This window comes from Saimiri boliviensis, chromosome 15, assembly GCF_048565385.1.
Source record: "Saimiri boliviensis isolate mSaiBol1 chromosome 15, mSaiBol1.pri, whole genome shotgun sequence".
In the NCBI taxonomy this organism is placed as follows: domain Eukaryota; kingdom Metazoa; phylum Chordata; class Mammalia; order Primates; family Cebidae; genus Saimiri; species Saimiri boliviensis.
Genome location: NC_133463.1, coordinates 29,343,920 through 29,370,073, shown reverse-complemented (window position 1 = coordinate 29,370,073; position 26,154 = coordinate 29,343,920). Strand labels below are relative to the sequence as shown.

Sequence of the window (26,154 nt, the reverse complement as noted above, 5' to 3'; positions counted from 1 at the left end):
CATAACATGAACATCTTTTGTGTAAGTTTCCAGATACATAATATACGTATCTTTTATTCAAAAATAGAACTGTAGAATTGTGTTACCTTTGTTAATAGGGCACATCTAGCATGAATATCTTAGCAAAATTGTTCAGTGGTGTTTAGTGTTGAAATAGATTTCTGTTGTGTTGGAGATATAATTGGTAAAAGTCTACTTACTATACATAGGTTAATTAAAATTATCTACTTACTAGACATAGATTAACTTCCTTTAACAAAAGAAAATGTGGGCTGGGTGCTATGGCTCAAGCCTGTAATCCTAGCACTTTGGTGGGCCAAAGCAGGCAGATTGCTTGAGCCCATGAGTTCGAGACCAGCCTGAGCAACATGGGAAAACCTTGTCTCTACAAAAAATACAAAAATTAGCCAGGCATGGTGGTATGTACCTGTAGTCCTAGCTACTCAGGAGGCTGAGGTGGGAAGGATTGGTTTCAGTGAGCCGAGATTGTGCGAATCCACTTCAGCCTGGGCAACTAAGACCCTGTCTCAAAAAAAAAAAAAAAAAAAAAAAAAAAAAATGCAGATGTGCACTTTCATTTGAATATGCACTTTTCCAAGTAAGACAGTCTATTATAACACATAAATGGTACATTCCTGGGATTTTATTAATTTTCCAGTTGCTTGGTGTTAGAACTGACTCATTTTTACTTGACTTAATCTAGCTTAGAAGTAGGCAAAATAAGAAATTCTTAACAGTGGTTCCTTCTACTATGAGAAAAGACTTTATTCTGTTTCCTTTTGTTCATTGAATTACTCTGTTTCCTTTTTTTTAATGTGGAGACAGATGTCCCTATGTTGCCCAGGCTAGTCTTGAACTTCTGAGCCTCTCCTCCCTCGGCTTCCCAAAGTGCTGGGGTTACAGGCATCAGACACCACATCCAGTGCCACCCCCACCCCTTTTTATAAAAATTTTGTTTATGTATAGCCCCTTTTTAAGGGAAAAAGAAAAAACCAAAAAACACTGATAGGTAAGTGGTTTCTAGGAACCACAATGCAGCAGCTCTAGCTTCTTGGAATAGTGGTATGAAATGGTTGCTACTGGCTGGGTACAGTGGCTCATGCCTGTAATCCCACCACTTTGGCAGGCTGAGCTAGATGGATCGAAGTCAGGAGTTTGAGACCAGCCTGGACAACATGCTGAAACCCCATCTTTACTAAAAATACAAAACTAGCTGGGTATGGTGGTATGCACCTGTAATCCCAGCTACTTGGGAGGCTGAGGCACAAGAATCACTTGAACCTGGGAGGCTGAGGTTGCAGTGAGCCGATATTGTGCCACTGCACTCCATCCTGGGTGACAGAGCAAGACCCCATCTCAAAATAATAATAATAATAATAATAAAGGTTCTTTGACATCCTTAATACATTTTAAGAATCTAGGCCGGGCGCGGTGGCTCAAGCCTGTAATCCCAGCACTTTGGGAGGCCGAGGCGGGTGGATCACGAGGTCGAGAGATCAAGACCATCCTGGTCAACATGGTGAAACCCCGTCTCTACTAAAAAAGCGCAAAAAATTAGCTGGGCATGGTGGCACGTGCCTGTAATCCCAGCTACTCAGGAGGCTGAGGCAGGAGAATTGCCTGAGCCCAGGAGGCGGAGGTTGCGGTGAGCCGAGATCGCGCCATTGCACTCCAGCCTGGGTAACAAGGGCGAAACTCCGTCTCAAAAAAAAAAAAAAGAAAGAAAAAAAAAAGAATCTAAAAGAGTATTTTGTAACCCAGAGGTTTGAGAATTGTTCTAGGAGAGATCAGAGTCTAGAAAGTCAAAAGCAAAATAATTTTGAGGCAACATACATGTAACCAAGTATAAGCTACTTAGCAAAACAAAATATCTGCATGCCCAGAGAGTTTATATGCATGTGTATTTGCCTTCCATAATACATCTTAGAAAGTATAGTTTAAAACCATAGGTTGGGAAACCAGGGCCAAATCTAGTGCTCTGCCTGTTAAAGTTTTATGGGAACACAACCACACTTACTTATCAGTGGCTGCTTTTTACTATAGCAGTGAAGTTGGATAGTTGCAACAGAGAGGGCTTATGATCTGCAAAGCCTAAAATATTTACTATCTGGCTCTTTTTTTCCCCCCTTCCTGAACCTATTAAACTCCCATTGTAGCCTTTTGGAGGCTTTAAATGTTTTATCTGAGTGTTCTCTGAGCCTTGGAATATTAACCTTTTGGGTTTTCTTGTGCCACAGAATTTATAGCTTCATGATTCCTTGGGTTCCCACCCAAGGAATTAGTTTTCAAGGTTCCCTTTAAGGTAAACAAAACTGTTTTTCTGTAAAAGAGAAGGCCTTACTAGGAAAATGATATTTATGCCTATAGACTTTTCTGTCTAAACTGCAAACAGTGGAACAGAGACTAGAATTTCTGCCCCAGTCAGTCATTTTTCCACTATACCTTGGTTTTACCACACAGGAAGTGGCAAGAGGGTATTGAAAAACAGTGAAATGGCAAGTTTGGTTTTAAACATACTTAGATTTAGGCAAAAATGAGATCTCATACTGGTAATAATTTATTAGTTTGTTGGGAATGTGAGAACCATATGGGGGGAAAAGTTCAAAGCTAGATAAAAGGAGTTTTCAAGAGAGGTTTCTTCTAAATGTCTTAAGATTTTGAGTTGATAGGTATGCTGCTTGTGCCATATACCATGTCTTATGAGCCCACACCACACATATGTAAATAATTTGGTGACTTGGATGATAGATCATGAATACAAATATAGTAGTTCAGAGGTTTTATTTGAGTGGAGGGATGGAATAAGAGGTAGACAGAGATGGAATGTAATGCAGTCTAATTTTAGGTTCTGTCATTGGTTACTCATATTAACTGAATACCTTCTATGTGCAAGGTACTACTATAGGCATTAGCAATACAATAATTGATAAAACAAGAGCCCCTAGTCTCTTGGAACTTCGTCGGGTAAACAGCTAGAAATAGAAGCATATTCTCTACTGTCTGTTGGTAAGTACTATGAAAGAAAACAGGCCAGGCATGGTAGCTCATATCTGTAATCCCAGCACTTCAGGAGGCCAAGAAGGGAGGATCTCTTGAGGCCAGGAGTTCAAGACGAGCCTGGGCCACATAGTGAGACTCCACCTGTTAGGAAAAAAATTTTTAATTTAGGCTGGGCATGGTGGCTCACACCTGTAATCCCAGCAGGTGGATCAACCTGAGGTCAGGAGTTTGAGACCAGCCTGACCAACATGATGAAACCCCATCTCTACTGAAAATACAAAAACTTGCTGGGCCTGGTAGCAGGCACCTGTAATCTCAGCTACTCAGGAAGCCAATGTAGAAGAATCGTTTGAACCCATGAGGCAGAGATTGCAGTGAGTTGAGATCATGCCATTGGACTCCAACCTGGGCAACAAGAGTGAAACTCCATCTTGGAAAAAATAAAAAAATTGGCCAGGTGCAGTAGCTAACACCTGTAATGCCAGCACTTTGGGAGGCCAAGGCAGGCAGATGGTTTGAGCTCAGGAGTTTGAGACCAGCTTCGGCAACATGGCAGAACCCCATCTCTACAAAAAATATAAAAATTAGCCAGGCATGGTGGTACATACCTGTATTCCCAGACGCTTGGGAGGTGAAGGTGTGAGCATCACTTGAACCCAAGAGGCAGAGGTTGCAGTGAACCAAGATCATACCACTGCACTCCAGCCTGGGCGGCAGAGCGAAGCCCTATCTCAAAAATTAATCAATAAATAAAATTTTAAAAATTAGCCAGTCATGGTGGCATGGACCTGTAGTCCCAGCTACTCAAGAGGCTGAGGTGGGAGGATCCCTTGAACCCCAGAATTTGAGACTGTAGCAAGCTGTAATCCAGCCACTGCACTCCAGCCTGAATGACAGAGACCCTGTCTCTGAAAAGAACAAAAATGAAAAAATAATTGAACAGGGTAAGGAGATAGAGATAAAGTGCAGATTGTGGGCAGTTCCCTGTACCTGCAATTCTACTCCTACTTCTTCCATTTAGGAAAATAACAATAGTACCAAGTGGAATAACTTTGAATCTCCTTTAAGTTAAACTCCACCAAAAAGGGGGAAATCGATTGCAGAACTTTCTACTTTTAAGGAGATTTGTGATAGTTTTCATACTGTCATCCTGACATTATATCACAAGATTACTAAGATATAGAGGACTGCTGGTATAGGCAAAATAGAGAAACAAAACTTGTATATATATTTGGGACAAGTGAGAAAAATAAGTAGTGCCAAAATGTGAAGCAGTATAAAATAGGAACTTGCCATATTTGGGCAGAAAGTGGATGAAATTGACTCTAAGCAATTTTAATTTCATCAAGTACATTTAAAAACGTTACAATTACAGAAATGAAAGAATGTTGACACATGGAAGTAGAAAAAAAACAAAAATCTCAGAAAATCGGACACTTTTTTCCATGAGTTAGTTAAAAACCTTTTAAGTAGTCTGCAGACCAAAGCATCATAGCAATAAACTACTCAGCATTTGTGTGTGTGCGTGTACATTGTGTGTGTGCATGTACGTGTGTGTGCATGTACGTGTGTGCGTGTGTGAGAGAGAGAGAGATGGGGTCTTGCTCTGTCACCCAGGCTGACTGTACAGTGAAGTATGACTGAAGTTCACTGCAACCTTGATTTCCCAGCTCCAGTGATTGTCCCACCTCAGTTTCCCAAGTAGCTGGGACTACAGGAATGCACCACCACACCTGACTAATTTTTTTATTTTTTGTAGAGATGGGGTCTTAACTGTGTTGCCCAGGCTGGTCTTGAATACCTGGGCTCAAGTGATCCACCTGCCTTGGCCTCCCAAATTGTTGAGATTACAGGTGTGAGCTGTTGTGCCCAGACAGCATTCCTTTTTCATTCATGCTCTAGTTCCTTTATCACTTCTTGTATTACCACCAAAGTCTTTAGATGTTTATAGGGCTATAAATATTAAAGATGTCAGTTTACCAAATTTTTAAGGACCAGTACTTCCAGAATAGAGAATTGATAAATTGAGTAAGAATTATATTTAGGGCTGGGTACAGTGACTCATGCCTATAATCCCAACACTTTGGGAGGCTGAGGCAGGTGGATCACCTGAGGTCAGGATTTAAGACCAACCTGGCCAACATGGCGAAACCCAGTCTCTACTAAAAATACAAAAATTGGCCGGGCGCGGTGGCTCAAGCCTGTAATCCCAGCACTTTGGGAGGCCGAGGCGGGTGGATCACGAGGTCGAGAGATCGAGACCATCCTGGTCAACATGGTGAAACCCCGTCTCTACTAAAGGTGCAAAAAATTAGCTGGGCATGGTGGCGTGTGCCTGTAATCCCAGCTACTTAGGAGGCTGAGGCAGGAGAATTGCCTGAGCCCAGGAGGCGGAGGTTGCGGTGAGCCGAGATCGCGCCATTGCACTCCAGCCTGGGTAACAAGAGCGAAACTCCGTCTCAAAAAAAAAAAAAAAAAAAAAAAAAAAAAAAAAAAAAAAAAATACAAAAATTAGCCAGGTGTGGTGGCGTGCACCTGTAGTTCCAGGTACTCAGGAGGCTGAGGCACAAGAATCGCTTGAACCCAGGAGGTGGAGGTTGTAGTGTGCCGAGATCATCCTACTGCACTTCAGCCTGGGTGACAGAACAAGAGTCTGTCTCAAAAAAAGAAAAGAATTACATTCAGGCCCAGTCACAGTGGCTTATGCCTGTAATCCCAGCACTTTGGGAGGCTGAGGTGGGCAAATCACTTGAGCTCAGAAATTTGAGACCAGCCTGGGCAGTGTGACAAAACCCTCTCTCTTCAAAAAATAGAAAAATTAGCCCAGTGTGGTAGTGTATGCCTGCAGTCCCAGCTCCTTGGGAGGCTGAGGTGGGAGGATGGCTTAAGCCCAGGAGGTAGCTGTTGCAGTGAGCCAAGAGCATGCCACTTGCACTCCAGCCTGGGTAACACAGCCTTGTCTCTAAAAACAAGAGTTACATTCAGAACCTGGCTGTTTACCTTGTATAAATGCTAATTGGAAAAAAGGTTATTTTTATTATTCTTTTTATTTTTTTTATTTTTTTTGAGACAGGGTCTCACTCTGTTACCCAGGCTGAATGCAGTGGTGCAGTCATGGCTCACAGCAACCTTGGTCTCCTGGGCTCAGGTGATCCTCCCCCTCAGCCACCCAAGTAGCTAGGACTCCAGGCATGCACCACAATGCTTGGTTAATTTTTGTATTTTTTGTAAACACATGGTCTCACTATATTGCCCAGGCTGTTCTCACACTCCTGGATGCAAGTGCTCCTCCCACCTCTGTCTCCCAAAGTGCTGGGATTACTGGCTTGAGCGACCGCATCTGGCCACAGAAAGCGTTTTGTTTTTATTAATTTATTTTTACCTTTATGGTTAGTCTCTGGAATGCACAAAGTATTTTAGTAATAAGGATAATGCCACTTAAAATTTGTACAGTATCCCAATTGTGATAGTTTTGATACTATACAGATAATAGATTATACTCCTTAAATTGATCTTTTTGGCATGAATTGTACACTACTCCGCCTTTCTTTGTACTTTGCAATTCCCTGTCAAAATCTGCTAAGAGGGCAGTTAGCCATTTGATTAGATGTACTTTTGCTGCCAGATTGTACTTTTTAGCACTCTAGTAACTGATAACACCTATTGTTTGGGTATTGTCTGATATTAGAAATATTTGACTGGGTGTGGTTGTTCATGCCTGTAATCCCAGCACTTTGAGCCCAGGAGTTTGAGACCAGCCTGGGCAACATGGTGAAACCTCTTCTCTACAAAATATACAAAAATTAGCCAGGCATGATAGCGCATGCCTGTAGTCCCAGCTATGTGGATAGCTGAGGTGGGAGGCTCACTTGAGCCCAGGAGGTCCAGGCTGCAGTGAGCCTTGATAATGGCACTGCACTCCAGCCTGGGCAACAGCAAAAGCCTAGCTTTAAAAAAAAAAAAAAAGGTAAGAAAAAGAAAGTGGACATTATTATTTCTAGTAGGAACTCTGTCAGCCACATCACCATGAAGTTGTGATAATTTAATCAGATGTTATGTAAGTGTCCAAAATAGTGAAATCATCAAGAAGGGGTTTTGAAATAAAAACATATTTCTAGGGCCGGGCGCGGTGGCTCAAGCCTGTAATCCCAGCACTTTGGGAGGCCGAGGCGGGTGGATCACGAGGTCGAGAGATCGAGACCATCCTGGTCACCGTGGTGAAACCCCGTCTCTACTAAAAATACAAAAAATTAGCTGGGCGTGGTGGCGCGTGCCTGTGATCCCAGCTACTCAGGAGGCTGAGGCAGGAGAATTGACTGAACCCAGGAGGCGGAGGTTGCGGTGAGCCGAGATCGCGCCATTGCACTCCAGCCTGGGTAACAAGAGCGAAACTCCGTCTCAAAAAAAAAAAACAAAAACAAAAACATATTTCTACTTTTGGTATTTAAAATAAAAACTTTGCCTAATTATACTGTGCCTTGTAATTTTAGCTAATGGTATTCTGAAACTATCCTAATTTAGCAAGATATCTAAGCATTCAGTTTGTAAAAACTGGCCTGTATAGTTGTTTAAGAGATGTTTATTTATGCATTATTTTGTATAACAAAATTTTACTGAATTACAAATGACTAGATTAATTTCTTGGGGAGGTTTCTTGTTTAAATAGAGAAAGAAGTACTATGGGAAAACACTCTTTCTGCCATGGTAATTACCAAAAAAACAATATTACAACCAACCAAAATGCATTCATTTGTTAGCACATACTGTTTGATGCAGCATAGAAACATTGCTAATGATATTAAATAAATTAGTACCAGAGCAAATTAGGCAATCTAGGAGGGATAATGTATATATGTTTCTAACATTAAAGCTTGGGGGAACTTGCTAGATTCTGTGTCAGTAATGAAATACATGAAGAACTAATTTTGTGAGCAGCTAAGGAGATACCTGCAAAGATATATTCTCAACAGTAAATCACTTATTTAACTTTTTAAAATTTTTGTGGGCAACATGGTGAAACCTCCCCCCCTCGCTTCCTTCATTCTTCTTTCTCTTCTTTCCTTTTTTTCTTTCCTTCTTTTCTGTCTTTATTTCTTTGAGACAGGTTTTTGCTCAGTTGCCAGGCTAGAGTGCACTGGTGCAGTCTTGGCTTACGCAGCCTGGACCTTCTGGGCTCAAGAGATCCTTCCCCATCGGCCTCCCGAGTAGCTCCACCACACCATATTTTTCTTTTTCTTACTTTTTTTGGAGAGACAGAATTGCTTAGTTGCCCAGGCTGGTCTCAAGCTCCTGGCCTCAAGCAGTCCTCCTACCTCAGCCTCCCAAAATATTGGGAATACAGGCATGAGCCACCTTGACTGGCCTATTTTTCTTTTGGGCAAAATAACATGTTCCAAATCTGTTGATCTTTTTTATGAAGACAAATAATTGTCTGCTTAGCAAATACTTCTGCGAAGAATTTATACTGTATCTGCCCCTTCAAGGTTAAGGAAAGCTTACGTAACAAGGTGTCAGAAAACAGCCAATTCGTCTACGGCCATACCATCCTGAACGCGCCCGATCTTGTCTGATCTCAGAAGCTAAGCAGGTTCAGGCCTAGTTAGTACTTGGATCGGAGAAAATAGCCAATTTTTGAAAGAAACTCATGCAATGAAGAGTGTATTCTGACAAATTTACATCATTGCATGATTTTGTTATTAAAGATCATTTGTCTGCTACATGTGAAAATCCTCCTATCTGCCCAGCCTGGAAGCAGTTTTCTAACAGAAAAATAGCCTAATAGCCCAGATTCTAGAGCACAAGTACATGGGATCCAATTCCAGTTCTGACACTTGACTAATGATGTGATTTTGGGGTTGTATAGTAATCACTTGTGCCTCCCTTTTCTCATCTACAAAATAGAGAGAATAGCATTTACCTAGGGTTACTTTGAGAATTTAAATGGATTAATTAGAACTGTGTAAGTGATAGCTATAAAACAGATGTAAAATTTTGTCCTTTTAGTGAATTCATTTGTTAAAAAAAAAAAATACCCATGGTAATAAAAAGAACAAAATGATGACAATAATAAAGTAGCAAAGTACCAAAGAATGTAGAACTTCTGATTCACGTAGAAACAATGTATTGATATTAAAGAAGATTAAAATTTACTGGTTGAATTTCCACAAAAACCTTTGCATACTTGGAGAATGAGATTGAAAAATGAGTGTCATCTTTTAGTAAGCATGGCCAATCATGTATGTCTTCTATTTTGTTCTCCATATCTTTTCAGATATAACAATAATTAATACCACATATTAAAGTGAATGGGCTTAGAAGATAAAAGAATGAAGCACATTCATTCATATTGCTCTCACTAAAAATAGTTACATTTTACAGATGAATGCACTATCAGTGTAATAGAATGTGTATAAAATTTATAAATAAACATTTGGGGATATATGCTCAATTTTTTCCCATAGAAGTATAAAAAACAAGTATTTAACCCCTGTTATAAGAGTGATAGCAGACCCCTTTATCTGGCATATTTACTCAGTTATTTAAGTGAGTTGCCATATATTCCATATATTGATTAGCAACTGGATATTGGCACTGTTTATTTGCATATTTTGAGGACTCCTAATAAGATCTTAGAATTTTTGGAACTTGCTCATCATAATTTCCTAAGGAATTATCAATCTGTCTTATGTAGTATATATTCTTTAACAATTTTAGAAAGCTGTGATGGTGGATCTAATGATTATTTATCAAAGCTTTTTCATCATCTAGATTTTTTGTTTGTTTGAGACAAGGTCTTGCTCTGTCACCCAGAGCAAGACCTTTTTTTTTTTTTTTTTTTTTTTTTTTTTGATATTGACAGTGTTTTATGATAGAGACGTTTTGTGTTTTATTTAGTCTCGCATTTGCTATTTAGATCGCATCTGGTTCTTGGGTATTAGAAACAATGTTGTCGAGAACAATTTCGTAGTTAAATCCATCATTATCTCCTTAAATTCCTGAAGGATCACCAGCATTTAGCATCACATAACTGATCTTGTCTCTTGCAAAGGGATCAGAGCACACAGGCCCGAGCCAGGCTGGAGTGCAGCTGTGCAGTCTTGGCTTACTGCAACGTCAACCTCCTGGGCTCAGGTGATCCTCCCACCTCAGTCTGCTGAGTAGCTAGGACTACAGGCATGTGCCACCATGCCCTGCTAATTTTTTATTTTCTGTAGAGACGAGGTTTTGCTGTGTTGCCGAGGTTGGTCTCAAACTCCTGGCCTTAAACGGTTGGCCCACCTCTGCCCCGCAAAGTGCTGGGATTACGAACACATACCACCAAACCCGGCTCATCATCTAGATTTAAAAGAATGGAGCCATTTGCTGTTCCAGATGCAAACACTGTTTGTAGTCTCAGTGTATATGTATTCATTGTTATTTAACTCATTCCTCTTTTAGGAGTGTTATGGTGTGTGTATGTATGCATGCACGTACATGTACATACATGCATACACATATACTTGACATATAACAGATTTTTTTTTTTTTTTTTTTTTTTTGAGACGGAGTTTCGCTCTTGTTACCCAGGCTGGAGTGCAATGGCGCGATCTCGGCTCACCGCAACCTCCGCCTCCTGGATTCAGGCAATTCTCCTGCCTCAGCCTCCTGAGTAGCTGGGATTACAGGCACGTGCCGCCATGCCCAGCTAATTTTTTGCATTTTTAGTAGAGACGGGGTTTCACCATGTTGACCAGGATGGTCTCGATCTCTCGACCTCGTGATCCACCCGCCTCGGCCTCCCAAAGTGCTGGGATTACAGGCTTGAGCCACCGCGCCCGGCCGTTGTTGTTATTTTTAGTAGGAATGGAAAGTAATTGGATTGCTAAAATATATTGTAAAGAAACCGTTGAAGAAAGATTTTTTTTTTTTTTTTTTTTTTTTGAGACGGAGTTTCACTCTTACTGCCCAGTCTGGAGTGCAATGGTGCGATCTCGGCTCACTGCAACCTTTGCCTCCTGGGTTCAAGCAATTCTGCCTCAGCCTCCCCAGTAACTGGGATTACAGGCACATGCTACCACACCTGACTAATTTTTGTATTTGTCTCACTTGCATGTCATTTTCCTATTAGATTATAGTGCAGTTGCTATCAGTAAAGACTTGTATTTAGTTATGTGTACTGGTTTTTTATATTAATAATTTTATATTAATAAAAATATATTAATTATTATAAAATAATACTGTGTGTATTATTTTATAAATCTTGGTTGTATGAAGACAATTTAAGAGAAGCCAGTTTAATAATCCACTAAGTTCCATGGTGGAGCCTGACAAGTTAGGGAAAAAAAACCATGGTAACAAAAAAGCCAGAGCTTTATGCTACAAGCTTCCTTCAAAAGTCTTAGCTAAAGTGAAGCTGCTAAGAAGTAAGATGACTGCTTTGGTAGTACGGCCAGGACAAATAGCAGTATGTGTATTTATTTTAAAGCTTTTCATAGGACATTATTTTATTTACTCTTTTTTTTTTTTTTTTTTTTTTTTTTTTTTTGAGACGGAGTTTCGCTTTTGTTACCCAGGCTGGAGTGCAATGGCGCGATCTCGGCTCACCGCAACCTCCGCCTCCTGGGTTCAGGCAATTCTCCTGCCTCAGCCTCCTGAGTAGCTGGGATTACAGGCACGCACCACCACGCCCAGCTAGTTTTTTGTATTTTTAGTAGAGACGGGGTTTCACCATGTTGACCAGGATGGTCTTGATCTCTGGACCTCGTGATCCACCCACCTCGGCCTCCCAAAGTGCTGGGATTACAGGCTTGAGCCACCGCGCCCGGCTACTCTTTTTTTTTTTTTGAGACAGAGTCTCACTCTGTTGCCTAGGCTGTAGTGCAGTGGCACTTTCTCTGCTCACTGCAACCTCCACCTCCCAGGTTCAAGTGATTCTCCTGTCTCAGCCTCCTGAGTAGCTGGGATTACAAGTGCATGCCACCACGCCTGGCTAATTTTTGTATTTTTAGTAGAGATGGGGTCTTACTATTTTGATCAGGCTGGTCTTGAACTGTTTTTGTTTTGTTTTTTTTTTTTAAGAGATGGGGTTTCACCATGTTGGCCACAATGGTCTCAATCTCCTGACCTTGTGATCTACCCGCCTTAGTCTCCCAAAGTGCTGGTATTACAGGCGTGAGCCACCACACCCGGTTTACTTTATTTCCTCATACCAGGATGCGTGTTATTGTTAATTACTTTTAATGGCAGTAGTAAAATCAAACAATATTTAAGTCTAATCTTAGGTAATCTTTTTCTGCAGACTTTTAGTTACAAATCAGATATTTCCGTGTAAACATAATTTCAATTATGTTTTCAAAGTCTCCCTTCTTTAAAAAAAAAAAATCTTATTTATGTATACTACTTTGTAGTTAACAGACTCTTCACTTTTTGTTTTAACCTTTAAAATAAACTTAGTTGAGGTTAGTAAGAATTTTCATTCATACGACAGTTGGGGAAAAGGGTTTAGAATGATTTAGCTCAAAGCTACATAGCTAACGTATGATTAAATTTGTATTTAGAGTTAAATATAGGGAAGACTAAATAAAAGGTTATCTATGAGGCTAAACTGTGGATCAGAACTGAGCTTTTGTCCTAGTTCCAAGTTTCACCACTTTACCCTATGCTCTTTTTTTTTTTTTTTTTTTCTTTCGAGACAGAGTTTTGCTCTTGTTACCCAGGCTGGAGTACAATGGCGCAATCTCGGCTCACCGCAACCTCCACCTCCTGGGTTCAAGCAATTCTCCTGCCTCAGCCTCCTGAGTAGCTGGGATTACAGGCAAGCGCCACCATGCCCAGCTAATTTTTTGTATTTTTAGTAGAGACGGGGTTTCACCATGTTGACCAGGATGGTCTCGATCTCTCGACCTCGTGATCCACCCGCCTCGGCCTCCCAAAGTGCTGGGATTACAGGCTTGAGCCACCGCGCCTGGCCCTACCCTATGCTCTTAAACACTTTTTTTTGAGATAGAATCTTGCTCTGCCACCCAGGCTGGAGTGCAGTGGCATGATCTCAGCTCACTGCAGCCTCCGCCTCCCGGGTTCAAGCAATTATCCTGCCTCAGCCTCCTGAGTAGCTGGGACAGGCATGTGCCACCGTACCTGGCTAATTTTTTGTATTTTTGGTAGATGGGTTTTACTGCATTGGCCAGGCTGATCTTGAACTCCTGACCTCCAGTGATCTTGGCCTCCCAAAGTGCTGGGATGACAGGCGTGAGCCACCTCACCCGGCCTCTTAGGCGCTCTTCTTTGTTTTTTATTTTGGGGGCTTTTTTGAGACAGGGTTTCACTCTGTTGCCCAGGCTGGAGTACAGTGACATGATCACAGTTCACTGCAGACTTAACTTCCCAGGCTCGAGTGATCCTCCTACCTCAGCCTCTCAAGTAGCTGGAAGGTGCATGCTATCACCCCCACTTTTTTTTTTAAGAGATAGGATCAGGCTGAGCAAGGTGGCTCAAGCCTGTAATCCCAGCACTTTGAGAGGCCGAGGCGGGTGGATCACGAGGTCGAGAGATCGAGACCATCCTGGTCAACATGGTGAAACCCCGTCTCTACTAAAAATACAAAAAATTAGCTGGGCATGGTGGCGCGTGCCTGTAATCCCAGCTACTCAGGAGGCTGAGGCAGGAGAATTGCCTGAACCCAGGAGGTGGAGGTTGCGGTGAGCCGAGATCGCGCCATTGCACTCCAGCCTGGGTAACAAGAGTGAAACTCCGTCTCAAAAAAAAAAAAAAAAAAAGAGATAGGATCTTCTCCATGTGTTGTCCTGGCTGGTCTCATAACCATGGGCTCAAGTGATCTACTTCAACCTCCCAAATTGCTGGGATTACGGATGTGAGCCATCACACTCAGCAATGTTAAACATTTTTTATGGCTTCTATCTACAAAATGGGGATACCTGCTTTAGTTCCTGTGGACCTGCACTGTTCACTATGGTAGCCACTTGCCACATGTGGATATTGAGCACTTAAAATGTGACTTGTCTGGCTGGCCATGGTGGCTCACACCTGTAATCCCAGCACTTTGGGAGGCCAAGATGGGTGAATCACCTGAGGTTGAGAGTTCAAGACCAGCCTGACCAACATGGAGAAACCCTGTCTCTTACTGAAAACAAAAAATTAGCCAGGCGTGGTGACGCATGCCTGTAATCCCAGCTACTCAGCAGGCTGAGGCAGGAGTATCACTTGACCCTGAGAGGTGGAGGTTGCAGTGAGCCGAGATCGTGCCATTGCACTCCAGCCTGGGCAACAAGAGCAAAACTCCGTCTCAAAAAAAAAAAAAAAAAAAAAGTCCAAATTGAAATTACTGTTAAGTATAAAATACATGTGAGATTTTGAAGACTTAGTCTTCTTTTTCGTACTATCTTATTAAGTTGTTTTTTTATGAGTTCCATGTTGAAATGACGCATTTTAGATACATTGTGTTAAATGTTAGAATTGTCACCTATTTTAACTTACAAATGTGTCTACTATTTTTTAATTATATATATGGTTTGCATTATATTTCTGTTGGCCAGCACTGCTTTAGACCAAGGATAGCAAACTCTGACACCCCAAATCTAGCCAGATGCCTGTTTTTGTGAATAAAGCTTTATGGGAACATAGTCACACCTATTTGTTTATAAATTGCATATGGCTGCTTTCATGCTACATGAGCAGAGTTGCGTGGTTACTTCAGAACCCTATGGCCTGCACAGGCTAATATATTTACTATTTCATTCTTTGCAGAAAAGATTTGCTGCCTCTGCTCAACTGTAATTAACAGATGTTCAACATGTTATCTTTGCTTAAGAGTGGCTGTCATAAAGACAGAGAAAGTAGAGTTATGGTTGCCAGTGAGAAGAGAGGAGTTGAGAGTAACCTCTAATCATTACAGAGTTTCTTTTTTGGCATTAAATAATAATTTTGAGGCTGGGAGTGGTGACTCAAGCCTGTAATCCCAGCACTCTGGGAAGCCGAGGCAGATCACTTGAGGTCAGGAGTTCAAGACCAGCCTGGCCAACATGGTGAAACTCCATCTCTACTAAAAAATAAAAAAATTAGCCATGGTGACGTGCACCTCTAATCCCAGCTACTCAGCAGGCTGAGGCAGGAGAATTCCTTGAGCCTGGGAGGTAGAAGTTGCAGTGAGCTGAGATCGTAGCACTGCAATCTAGCCTGGGCGACAGAATGAGACTCCGTCTCAAAAAATAAAAATAATAATTTTGATAGTTGTGCAATTTCACATACACTAAAAACCACTGAATTGATCACCTTTAAAAGGGTGAATATTATGGTATGTGAATATCTCTGCATATCTTTTTTTCTTTAAAGTGGATATGAGGCTGGTTTGGTACATGTAATAAACCAGTATATTAAATATACATACTGTAATAAACCAGTATATTAAACATAACATGTTAATGATAATGAGAACATGCAAAGAAATGAACAAATGCAAATCAGTTATGAGAACAGTAAAAAAAAATAGTTTTTCTCTGTCATCTCTTGGCAAAGACAATTTTTAATCACTTTCAAGAGATCATGTCACTTGAGAATATATGCATGTTGTTTATTGGTAGGAAAAGCAATTATCTGTCATTGCTTACTCACTTGCTCAAACTCATTTACTGCCTTTAAGATAGTGTGCAGTAGTTTGGGAGGCCAAGGTGGGCAGATCACAAGGTCAGGAGTTTGAGACCAGCCTGGTCCACATGGTGAAGTCTGTCTCTACTGAAAATACAAAAATTAGTTGGGCATAGTGGTGGGTGCTTGTAATCCCAACTACTCAAGAGGCTGAGGCAGAGAATTGCTTGAACCTGGGAGGCGGAGGTTGCAGTGAGCTGATATGCCACTGCACTCCAGCCTAGGCAACAGAGCAAGACTCCATTTTGGGGAGGAAAAAAAAAAAAAGATAGTGTGCAGTAATACATACATAACTGTTCTCAATAAATAGCTAAATAAGTGAATACAAAGTATAAAAATACTATTTTATAAATGTTAATTCTCTTCTGGAAGCACTCATCTAAATACAGAAATCAGGGCTTTATGTTGTTTTTTGCAAGCTTTTGAAAGGATAAAATAATATTAGCAGAAGGGAGTTGGAAGATCATCTGAAAATATCCATGTCTTATCTGTGTATAGGTATTTTATCTGGATTGAATTATTAAACATCTATATATAAATCCTAGGTATTTTTACATTGCTTTGCAACAGACAAAAATAATACCTACTATGTACAATTGACTTATTAATTTGTTATACATAGGATATAGCATCAGTCTGCTTTGTGCAATCCAAAAACCAATAATCACCACATCATTTTCCATCTGAACATATTGCAATAGGTTTTAATTTTGTTGCTTTGAAAATACCATATTACAGTACCTTATTTATGACATAATTTATGTTAGCTAGATGCGGAAGGGCACAGACTTTGGAGCCAGACAGACCTAGTTCCTGATTATGACTTAGTTTGCTAACGATGCGATGTGGTACAACCTAGTTAATATTTTACATCTCTGAGTTTTTATTTTCTCGTCTCTAAAATGAGGCTGATACCTTCTCCAGCAAGTTTCTTTAAAGAAATAAATAAGAAAATGAGTACAGAATACTTACCACATAGTAACCACTCACTCAATGGTAACCTCATATGATTATTATTGCCACTTAATATGTTAAGTGTTTTAAATCAAACATTAAATTTTTTTAGTTGTCAGCATCATACATTTCATTATGTATTTTACTGACTCCTACTTATTCAAAAACATAATGAAATATTAAGTAACATTCTATTTTACTTTCAGTCAAAGAAAAATAAGAAGAAATCAAAGTCAGATGCTAAAGCAGTGCAAAACAGTTCACGCCATGATGGAAAGGAAGTTGATGAAGGTACTTGAGCAAGGGAAAGGACTACAGAAAATTTTTTAACCCTTTTTTATCAAAATGTATTATATAAAAGCTGCATTTGTTTCACTTAATTTTGTATTTAGCTCTTCTTTTTTTTATAACTGTAGACCTTAATATATAAATCTGTGACACTGTTAGGAAACACTTTTGTTAAGGATCCATTAGTGCTTTTTCTGAAGGAAACTGCCTTGAAATTTAAAGTCAAGCTCTGTATTTCGAGCAATTGAAAAGTCATTCATCTTGTCTTTGTCTCCTGGAATTATGGTTTGTTTGTTTGTTTGTTTTTTTCCCCATGGTTCTTAAATATACCATTCCTGAAAGACTTTGTACAAAATTCTTAAGTCATTTATTATCATCACCTAATAAACCCATTTATTAGTGATTATATATAATACCCTCGTATCAATTCTACCTAGCAAGATTAAAAAAAAAGATAGACAAGATGACTTATCACTTTTTCTAAACCATAGATGACAGCTTTGATTAAAAAAAAATTATTAGAATAAATAACAGCAGTTGCCTAAACCAACATAATGAAATTAGAAGACATTCTTAGAATGAATTAATATAATCAACACTCTTGGTTTCAGCTTAATATCTAAATTTATCATGACATTTTATGTGCTCCACCCCATTTTCTCCCCCCAAAAAAAACTACAACTTTTTTTGTCTTCCCCTTACTGAATAACATTTTTTTTCTGGGGCTATGTCAGGAGCCTGGGAAACTAAAATTAGTCACAGAGAGAAACGACAGCAGCGTAAACGTGATAAGGTGCTGACTGATTCTGGTTCATTGGATTCAACTATCCCTGGGATAGAAAATACCATCACAGTTACCACCGAGCAACTTACAACTGCATCATTTCCTGTTGGTTCCAAGAAGAATAAAGGTATATTAGTGGAACATAAGACAGTGGTACATCAAACCAAACTCCTTTTATTTGGATGTACAAAATATCATTATGTCAAAATCTGACTATTTTGAATGCTAACATCATTGTGCTGATATACCCTTCTTCATGAGTATTGTGAACCATGTATTGGTTTACCTAATACCAGCAGTGTTACTTGTTACATATTACCTAATGAATGGCCTATTAAATTAAAATTTGCCTTTCTGCCTTGAGTCATATGAGAAGATGATGTTGCCACTTTTCTAGTTTGTATCACTTTGCCCCAACTCTCTTGCATCTCCTTTCCTTAGAGTAGATAAGACATTTATTAAATGAAATGATTTATCACCGTTTTGCATGTTGAGTGCTTTCATTCCAAGATGAATCAAGCATGTTCTGGTTAGTACAGGTTGTGTCTAGATTTCTCATCACCCCAGTTTTTTGAGAGTATCATAGATGTTTGATAGAGCTAGACCGGAACTTCAAAGATTATTGAGCTAATGTTCTTTCTCCCAAATATTAATATTTCAGATATTCATACTCTCTGATACTGGTGGCTTCTTGGTAACTCACCCTTTACATTACTATCATTTTTACCCTGGAGACACCAGTCTGCAAAGTGATACTGTTCAACTTGCTTGAAGGCGTTGGCATATATCTTCCTTGTCTTTTTGTTGATGACCTTCCCATCTCCCCACATCTCAGTTGTTTCCAAACCATTTTCTTAGCCTTGTTGCCTTTTATTTTTTGCTTGATAACTTGGTGGAATTTATTGCCATGGTACAGCAATAACTTCTGCTTACCCATTTTCACTGTCACTATGCTTTAGTATTTTTGTTGATGATTATTTTTCACTGTCTTATGCATGCCTTCCTTGCTAGCACAATCCTATGTCATGCTGTTTTTTTAAACATTGTGATCATACGCTTTTTAGTGTCAGAGAAATAGTATTTTTGTGTTATAATGTGTATTCCCACCTCTTGCCATATTTCCTAAGTCCTGGTCCCAAATACTGGCAAAGTTCTTCATAAGTTGATGTGTTTGCTTCCAGGATTGTTGAAAAGGCAGCTGATGTTGTTGAGAGGTGGCAAAGTTGAATCCAATTACAGAGCCCATTTACTACTTAAAAGAATCTTAATAACTGATACAGAATAGCAAACTCTGTCTGTTCATAGGCAGTTTTATTGGCATTTTAGTTGACTAAGAATATGGTAACCAGAAAACTCAGTTCCTTACCAACAAGTGAAATGTGTTGTAAAATTGACTTTTTTCCAGTGGAAGAATTTAGCACTTGAAGGAGCAATTTGTAATAGATAATAAGTAAAAATTATGTGTTACTCCTAATTTAATGTGCATAGTACCGGCCTATTTAGTATTAAATAAATTTTATTTCTATTTTAACCAGGTGATTCTCATCTAAATGTTCAAGTTAGCAACTTTAAATCTGGAAAAGGAGATTCTACACTTCAGGGTGAGAGAAATTACATGTAACTTAAATTGAAGGCCCATCAAAGTAGAAATTTATATACATATCTCTTTCCTCACATGAATGACACAGAAGGAAAGAAAAAAGTCTTAAAATGATGTTTAATTATTAAAGTAACATAATCACGGTCCAGAGGTTTTGGAAAATAAATAAAAAGAAAAATCACTCCCACTTCTAACAATCTTTGGTATGTTCTAGTTTTTTTTCCCCCCATATATAAAAACATTGAGTATTCGCTTATATGCAATTTTGATTCTTGCTTATATCACTTAAGCCAGTAGAAAAGAAAGATTTTTGTTGGGCTTGGGTTTAATATACCATATATGGGATAAAATGCTTGATGCTTGTATGTTTAAAAAAAAAAAAAGCCTTAGTTCCTATAATGTTTTAACTGCTTCCTTGACAGTATCAAATATTTCACAATACATGGACTATAGTCTAAAGTTTTCATTGCTTTATAAATAGAAAATATGTTTTGTTTACTCATTTATGGTAAAGACTGAATTAAGTAGTGTTATCCCTGACCTGAAGACAAAAGTGTTGTAGTAAAATAAATTTGGAAATGAGAAACGCACCTTCTCGTTCAGGCCTTTTTTTTTTTTTTTTTTTTTTTTGAGATGGAGAGTTTTGGCCTTGTTTCTCGGGCTGGAGTGCAGTAGAGCAGTCTGGGCTTACTGCAGCCTCCTCCTCCTGGGTGCAAGTGATTTTCCTTCCTCAACCTCCTGAGTAGCTAGGATTTCAGGCACCCACCACCACGCCTGGCTAATTTTTGTATGTTTTAGTAGAGATGGGGTTTTGCCATGTTGGCCAGGCTGGTCTCAAACTCCTGACCTTAGGTGATCCACCTACCTCAGCCTCCCAAAGTCCTAGGACAGACATCAGACTTTTTTTTTGAGACGGAGTTTCGCTTGTCGCCCAGCCTGGAGTGCAGTGGCAGGATTTCGGCTCACTGCAACCTCTGCCTCCCAGGTTCAAACAATTCTTTTGCCTCAGCCTCCCGAGTAGCTGGGATTACAGGCAGTTGCTACCTAATTTTTGTTTTTAGTAGAGATGGGGTTTCATCATATTGGCCAGGCTGGTCTCAAACTCCTGACCTCAGGTGATCCACCTGCCTCAGCCTTCCAAAGTGCTGGGATTACAGGTGTCAGTCAGCCACCGCACCCAACCTCATTTCAGGCTTTTCAGTGCTGGTTCTTAGCACTGTCAAAAAGCTTCCTTCATGCCCATGATTCTCAACCCTGGCTACACATTAGTTATCCAGGAAGCTTTAAAAAACAACATATACACACACATATATATAAATAAACATGTACTAATTTACACACACACCTATGTGTATTTGTGTGTGGGTATGTGTACATACACCATACATACATAATGATACCTGGGCTCCACCACAAAGATTCTGATTTTAATTGGTCTGGGCTGAGACTCCAGAGTCTGTTTTTAAGAAATTTTTTAGTTAATTTTAATGTGCAGCCAGGTTTTAGAATCATTGCTTGATACATAATGTAGTATGTATAAATAATTAAGGAAAGAACATGTAACTAGGAGATGTCTTCATCTTCTTAGTGGGTGAGTATTCAGAATATGTGTCATTTCCTGTTTGCTCTGTTGTACTTCCTTTGAGCAAGTCATTCTACTGTTAAAAACTTGTTAGTATATATGTTGTGTATAAGCCTCCTATTTTTAAATTAAAAAGGCAATTCTCGATGATCAAAGGATAGTAGGGGAAGTGAGTAATAAATATTAAAGTCAAGCAATCATAGAAATGTGAAAATATCCCAGTTTTAAGAAGTCATGTACCTATTTCAAATCTTCTTCTTCTTTTTTTTTTTTTAAGTTTCTTCAGGATTGAATGAAAACCTTACTGTCAATGGAGGAGGCTGGAATGAAAAGTCTGTAAAACTCTCCTCACAGATCAGTGCAGGTGAGGAGAAGTGGAACTCTGTTTCACCTGCTTCTACAGGAAAGAGGAAAACTGAGCCATCTGCCTGGAGTCAAGACACTGGAGATGCTAATGCGGATGGAAAAGACTGGGGAAGGAGTTGGAGTGACCGTTCAATATTTTCTGGCATTGGTAAGAAGTGTTAGAAAAATTTAAGTTTATTTAAAATAACTAATCTTGCACATTTTTAATTTTTCAGAAATAGGAAAAGTATGAATAGAAAAATAAGTACTGTTCTGCAGAAATAATAGTAATAATTAACTCATCTCACATCCTTTTTGTAGAGCAAGGTGGGAACTAAATAACATCATTTACTCTTTGCATAGTGCTTTCACATACTTTATCACATTTGATTATCAATGTAGCTAACTGGTGTAATTATGTATTCTTAGTGATATGATACATGTAATGTGTCAGTAGAGTTTTTTATTAATTTCAATAATTGTGTTGAGTCTAAATAAAAATAGTAAATGGAAGTACAGTTGATAACATCCACTTACATTTTACCATCTGCAGAGTGGCCTATTTATAATTAAATTTTTCTCTGGATTTTGATAATAAAGATCAGTACTTGAGACGTTTATTTCTGTTGAGAGCCATCAAGTTAAAAGCAACTTAATTTGTGAGTTTGTGTGTGCATGTGTGTGTGTATTATAGAAAAGAAATTCACATTAAATGTGGAAAACTGCAAAAAGATAAGGAAAAATCCCACAGTTATCACTATGCTACCTAGTAACAACCACTGTTACTTATATTTCTTATTCCTCCCTTTCTCCTGCCCCCGACTGTGTATAGTGGGTGGGGGCAGTAGGGGTGGAGTTTGGTTTGTTTTTTTTTTTGTTTTTGTTTTTGTTTTGTGGTGGAATCTCGCTCTGTTTCCCAGGCTGGAGTGCAGTGGCCCAATCTCTGCTCACTGCAACCTCAGCCTCCTAAGTAGCTGAGATTACAGATGTGTACCATCATACCCAGCTAATTTTTGTATTTTTAGTAAAGACGGGGTTTTGCCATATAGGCCAGGTTGGTCTTGAACTCCTGATCTCAGGTAATCTGCCCACCTCGGCTTCCCAAAGTGCTTGGATTTTAGGCATGAGCCACCACACCCAGTCTATAGTTTTGCTTTAGTATTTTTGTTTTTGATACAACTAAAATTGGATATGCATGTTTATGTCTCCCCAAATCCCCACTTAACATTGTAACATAAACATTTTCCTTACTTTTTGTAAGTGTATTTAATGGCCCTATAATCTAAGGATAGTATAATTTACTTAACTATTCCCATATTATTTAAGAAGTAATTTTTCTTTTTTTAACCATTGTAGATAATGTTGCACTGAATATATATGGGGTTGTTGTTGTTTTTAAGAGGGAGTCTCACTCATTGCCCAGGCTTGGAGTGCAGGGGCATGATTTCAGCTCACTACAACCTCCACCTCCTGGGTTCAAGCATTTCTCGTGCCTCAGCCACCCAAGTAGCTGGGATTACAGGTGCACATCACCACACGCAGCTAATTTTTATGTGCGTGTGTGTGTGGTTTTTTTTTTTTTTGTTACCCAGGCTGGAGTACAATGGCACGATCTCGGCTCACCGCAACCTCCGCCTCCTGGGTTCAGGCAATTCTCCTGCCTCAGCCTCCTGAGTAGCTGGGATTACAGGCACGTACCACCATGCCCAGCTAATTTTTTGTATTTTTAGTAGAGACAGGGTTTCACCATGTTGACCAGGATGGTCTCGATCTCTTGACCTCGTGATCCACCTGCCTCAGCCTCCCAAAGTGCTGGGATTACAGGCTTGAGCCACCGCGCCCGGCCATTTTTGTGTTTTTTTAATAGAAATGGGGTTTCACCATGTTGGCCAGACCGGACTTGAACTCCTGACCTCAAGTGATCTTCCTGCTTTGCCCTCTCAAAGTGCTGGGCTTGCAAGCATGAGCCTCCACGCCTGGCCATGTTTTGCAGTTATTTCTTAAGGACAGAGTCTTGTGAGTGATATTGGATTAAAGGGAATATGAATGTTTATAATGCTCTACTACATAATGCCTAAGTATTTTCTAAGAGAGTTGTTCTAATTTATATTCAAAGCATTAGTGTAAGTATCCATTTAATCCTATGCTTACCAAGGTTGGGGATTTTTTTTTCCTCCACCTTTTCTAATTTGATAAGCAAAAAGTACATAAATTACTTGAGTTAACTTGGTAATACCACTAATGAGATTGAATATTTTTCCACAAATTTCTTGGTCATTTATTTCTTTTTTGGAGATGGAGTCTCACTGTGTCACCCAGGCTGGAGTGCAGTGGCATTTTATCAACTCACTGCACCTTTGCCTCTCAGGTTCAAGCGTTCTCCTGCCTCAGCCTCCTAAGTAACTGGGATTATAGGCGCCTGTCACCATGCCTGGCTAATTTTTGTATTTTTGGTATAGACAGGGTTTCATCATATTGGCCAGGCTAGCCTCAAACTCCTGACCTCATGATCCACCCGTCTTAGTCTCCCAAAGTGCTGGGATTATAGGCGTGAGCCAACATGCCTGGCCCTTTCTTGGTCATTTCTTTCTTTTATGAATTGTCTGTTAATGTTATTTTCCCGTTTGTCTAATGAGCTCTTCATGGTTTTTTGGCTTTTGTTTTTGTTTTTTAATTTTTTGAGGCAGGGTCTTACTCTGTTGCCCAGGCTGGAGTGCAGTGGTGTGATCATAGCTCACTGCAGCCTCAGCTTCCAGGGTTCAAATGATCTTCCCGCCTTAGCCTCTTGAGTAGCTGTGACCACAGGCGTGGTGTGCAACCATGCCTGAAGACTAATTAAAGGCTAACTTTGATATTTTTTGTAGAGACGCAGTTTCATTATGTTGACCTAGCTGGTCTCAAACTCATGGGCTTAAGTGATCCACCCACCTTGGCTTCTCAAAGTGCTGTGATTACAGATGGGGACCACCATGTCTGCCTACTACTTTTTTTTTTTTTAATCTAGTTAAACTTTCTTGTACGTTAAACGTAAGATTTTTTTCTCTTGTGCTTATTGCAAATATTTTTTGTTTATCTCTTCTAATTTGAGGGATCAGTAGACACTAGAAACTTTTTAGTATAAAAGTAGAAAAATATTCCTTCCTACCTGTTTCTGTCACTTTTTTTTTCCTTAAGGCAGAATTTCACTCTGTTGCCCAGCCTGGAGTGCAATGGCGCAATCTTGGCTCACTGCAACCTTCGCCTCTTAGGTTCAAGTGATTCTTCTGCCTCAGCCTCCCAAGTAGCTGGGATTACAGGCATGCACCCCCATGCACAGCTAATTTTGTATTTTTAGTAGAGTCAGGAGTTCTCTACTAAACATTTCTCCATGTTAGTCAGGCTGGTCTCAAAATCCCGACCACTAGAAACTTTTTAGTAAGTAGAAAAATACTCTTTTCCTTTGTTACTAGCTTTTTCTGTCACTTTTTTTTTTTTTCTTGAGATGGAGTTTCACTCTTATTGCTTAGGCTAGAGTACAATGGTGAAGTCTTGGCTCACTATAACCTCCGCCTCCCAAGTTCAAGCGATTCTCCTGCCTCAGCCTCCTGAGTAGCTGGGATTGCAGGCATGTGCCACCACGCCTGGCTAATTTTGCATTTTTAGTAGAGATGAAGTTTTTCCATGTTGGTCAGTCTGCTCTCAAACTCTCGAACTCAGGTGATCTGCCTGCCTCGGCCTCCCAGAGTGCTGGAATTACAGACGTGAGCCACCGCATCTGGCCCCACTTTTTTTAAAACCTAACACTGTCAAAAATCAAACTCTAGATCATTTACTAATATTGTTCTTAAGTTTGCTTTTCCTTCCTCCTCATTGTATTGAAAAATTGTATAGAGGTATCAAAATTTGTTTGAAAGAGTCATTCTCTTGGCTGGGTATGGTGGCTCATGCCTGTAATCCTAGCGCTTTGATGGGGTCGAGGCAGGTAGATTGCCTGAGCTCAGGAGTTCAAGACCAACCTGAGCAACATGGTGAAACCCCATCTCTACTAAAATCCAAAAATGTGCCAAGCACGGTGGCACATGCCTGTAATCCAGCTACTCAGGAGGCTGAGACAGGAATTGCTTGAAACTGGAAGGCGGAGGTGGCAGTGAGCCAAGATTGTGCCACTGCACTCCATTTTGGCAACAGAGCAAGATTCTGTCTCATAAAAAAGAAAGAAAAAAAGGCATTCCTAAATTCCCACTCCCATTTTCAGCAGAGAAGAAAGCATTAATTTCTATGCTATAAAGCATCCTTTCATATTTGGTAAAAGAAATGGTTGAATTTTATGGAGTAATGTTAGGAACTGTGTGACCTTTTAGGATATTTACAATTTACTTTTTTTTTTTTTTTTTTTTTTTGAGTTGGGAGTCTCGCTCTATAGCCCAGGCTGGAGTACAATGGAGTGATCTCAGCTCATCGCAGCCTCTGCCTCTCAGGTCCCGGTTCAAGTGATTATCCTGCCTCAGCCTCCCAAGAAGCTGGGATTATAGGCATGTGGCACCATGCCCAACTAATTTTTGTATTTTTAGTAGAGGCGGGGTTTCACCATGTTGGCCAGGCTGATGTTGAACTCCTGACCTCATGATCTACCTGCCTCGTCCTCTCAAAGTACTGGGATTACAGATGTGAGCCACTGCTCCTGGCCTGCAATTTACTTATAAAAAGCTATGTAACATTTCATAATTAGGACATAAATTAGATGGTATTTACTTAATGTTATTATAGATAAAATTAAACAGCAAATTAGAGTTCCTACCTAGATAGAATAGGACCTTTATTGAAATTGAAGGGGAACCATATTAAATAGGTTTGTAATGGGTTACAGAGAAGAGACAGATGTGACTTGTCCCATGGAGGTTTCTGTTCTTTAAAATAAGAAAGAAATGTCTTGAAATTATTGAGAATGTAGCATGGTATACAGTAATGAACAGGAACTGGTTC

At 39.7% G+C, this 26,154-nt stretch overlaps 1 protein-coding gene across 3 annotated transcripts in view; it reads left to right on the top strand.

The window, feature by feature from the left end:
* MTDH (metadherin) overlaps positions 1-26,154 on the top strand; it is an 86,692-nt gene that overhangs the window by 17,720 nt on the left and 42,818 nt on the right. For all 3 annotated transcript variants that reach the window (XM_039464470.2, XM_039464472.2, XM_039464471.2), the window contains exons 3-6: positions 16,800-16,884; positions 17,616-17,792; positions 19,201-19,266; positions 21,125-21,361. In XM_039464470.2, the coding sequence (XP_039320404.1) occupies positions 16,800-16,884; positions 17,616-17,792; positions 19,201-19,266; positions 21,125-21,361 (565 nt within the window). The remainder of the gene's footprint in view (positions 1-16,799; positions 16,885-17,615; positions 17,793-19,200; positions 19,267-21,124; positions 21,362-26,154) is intronic.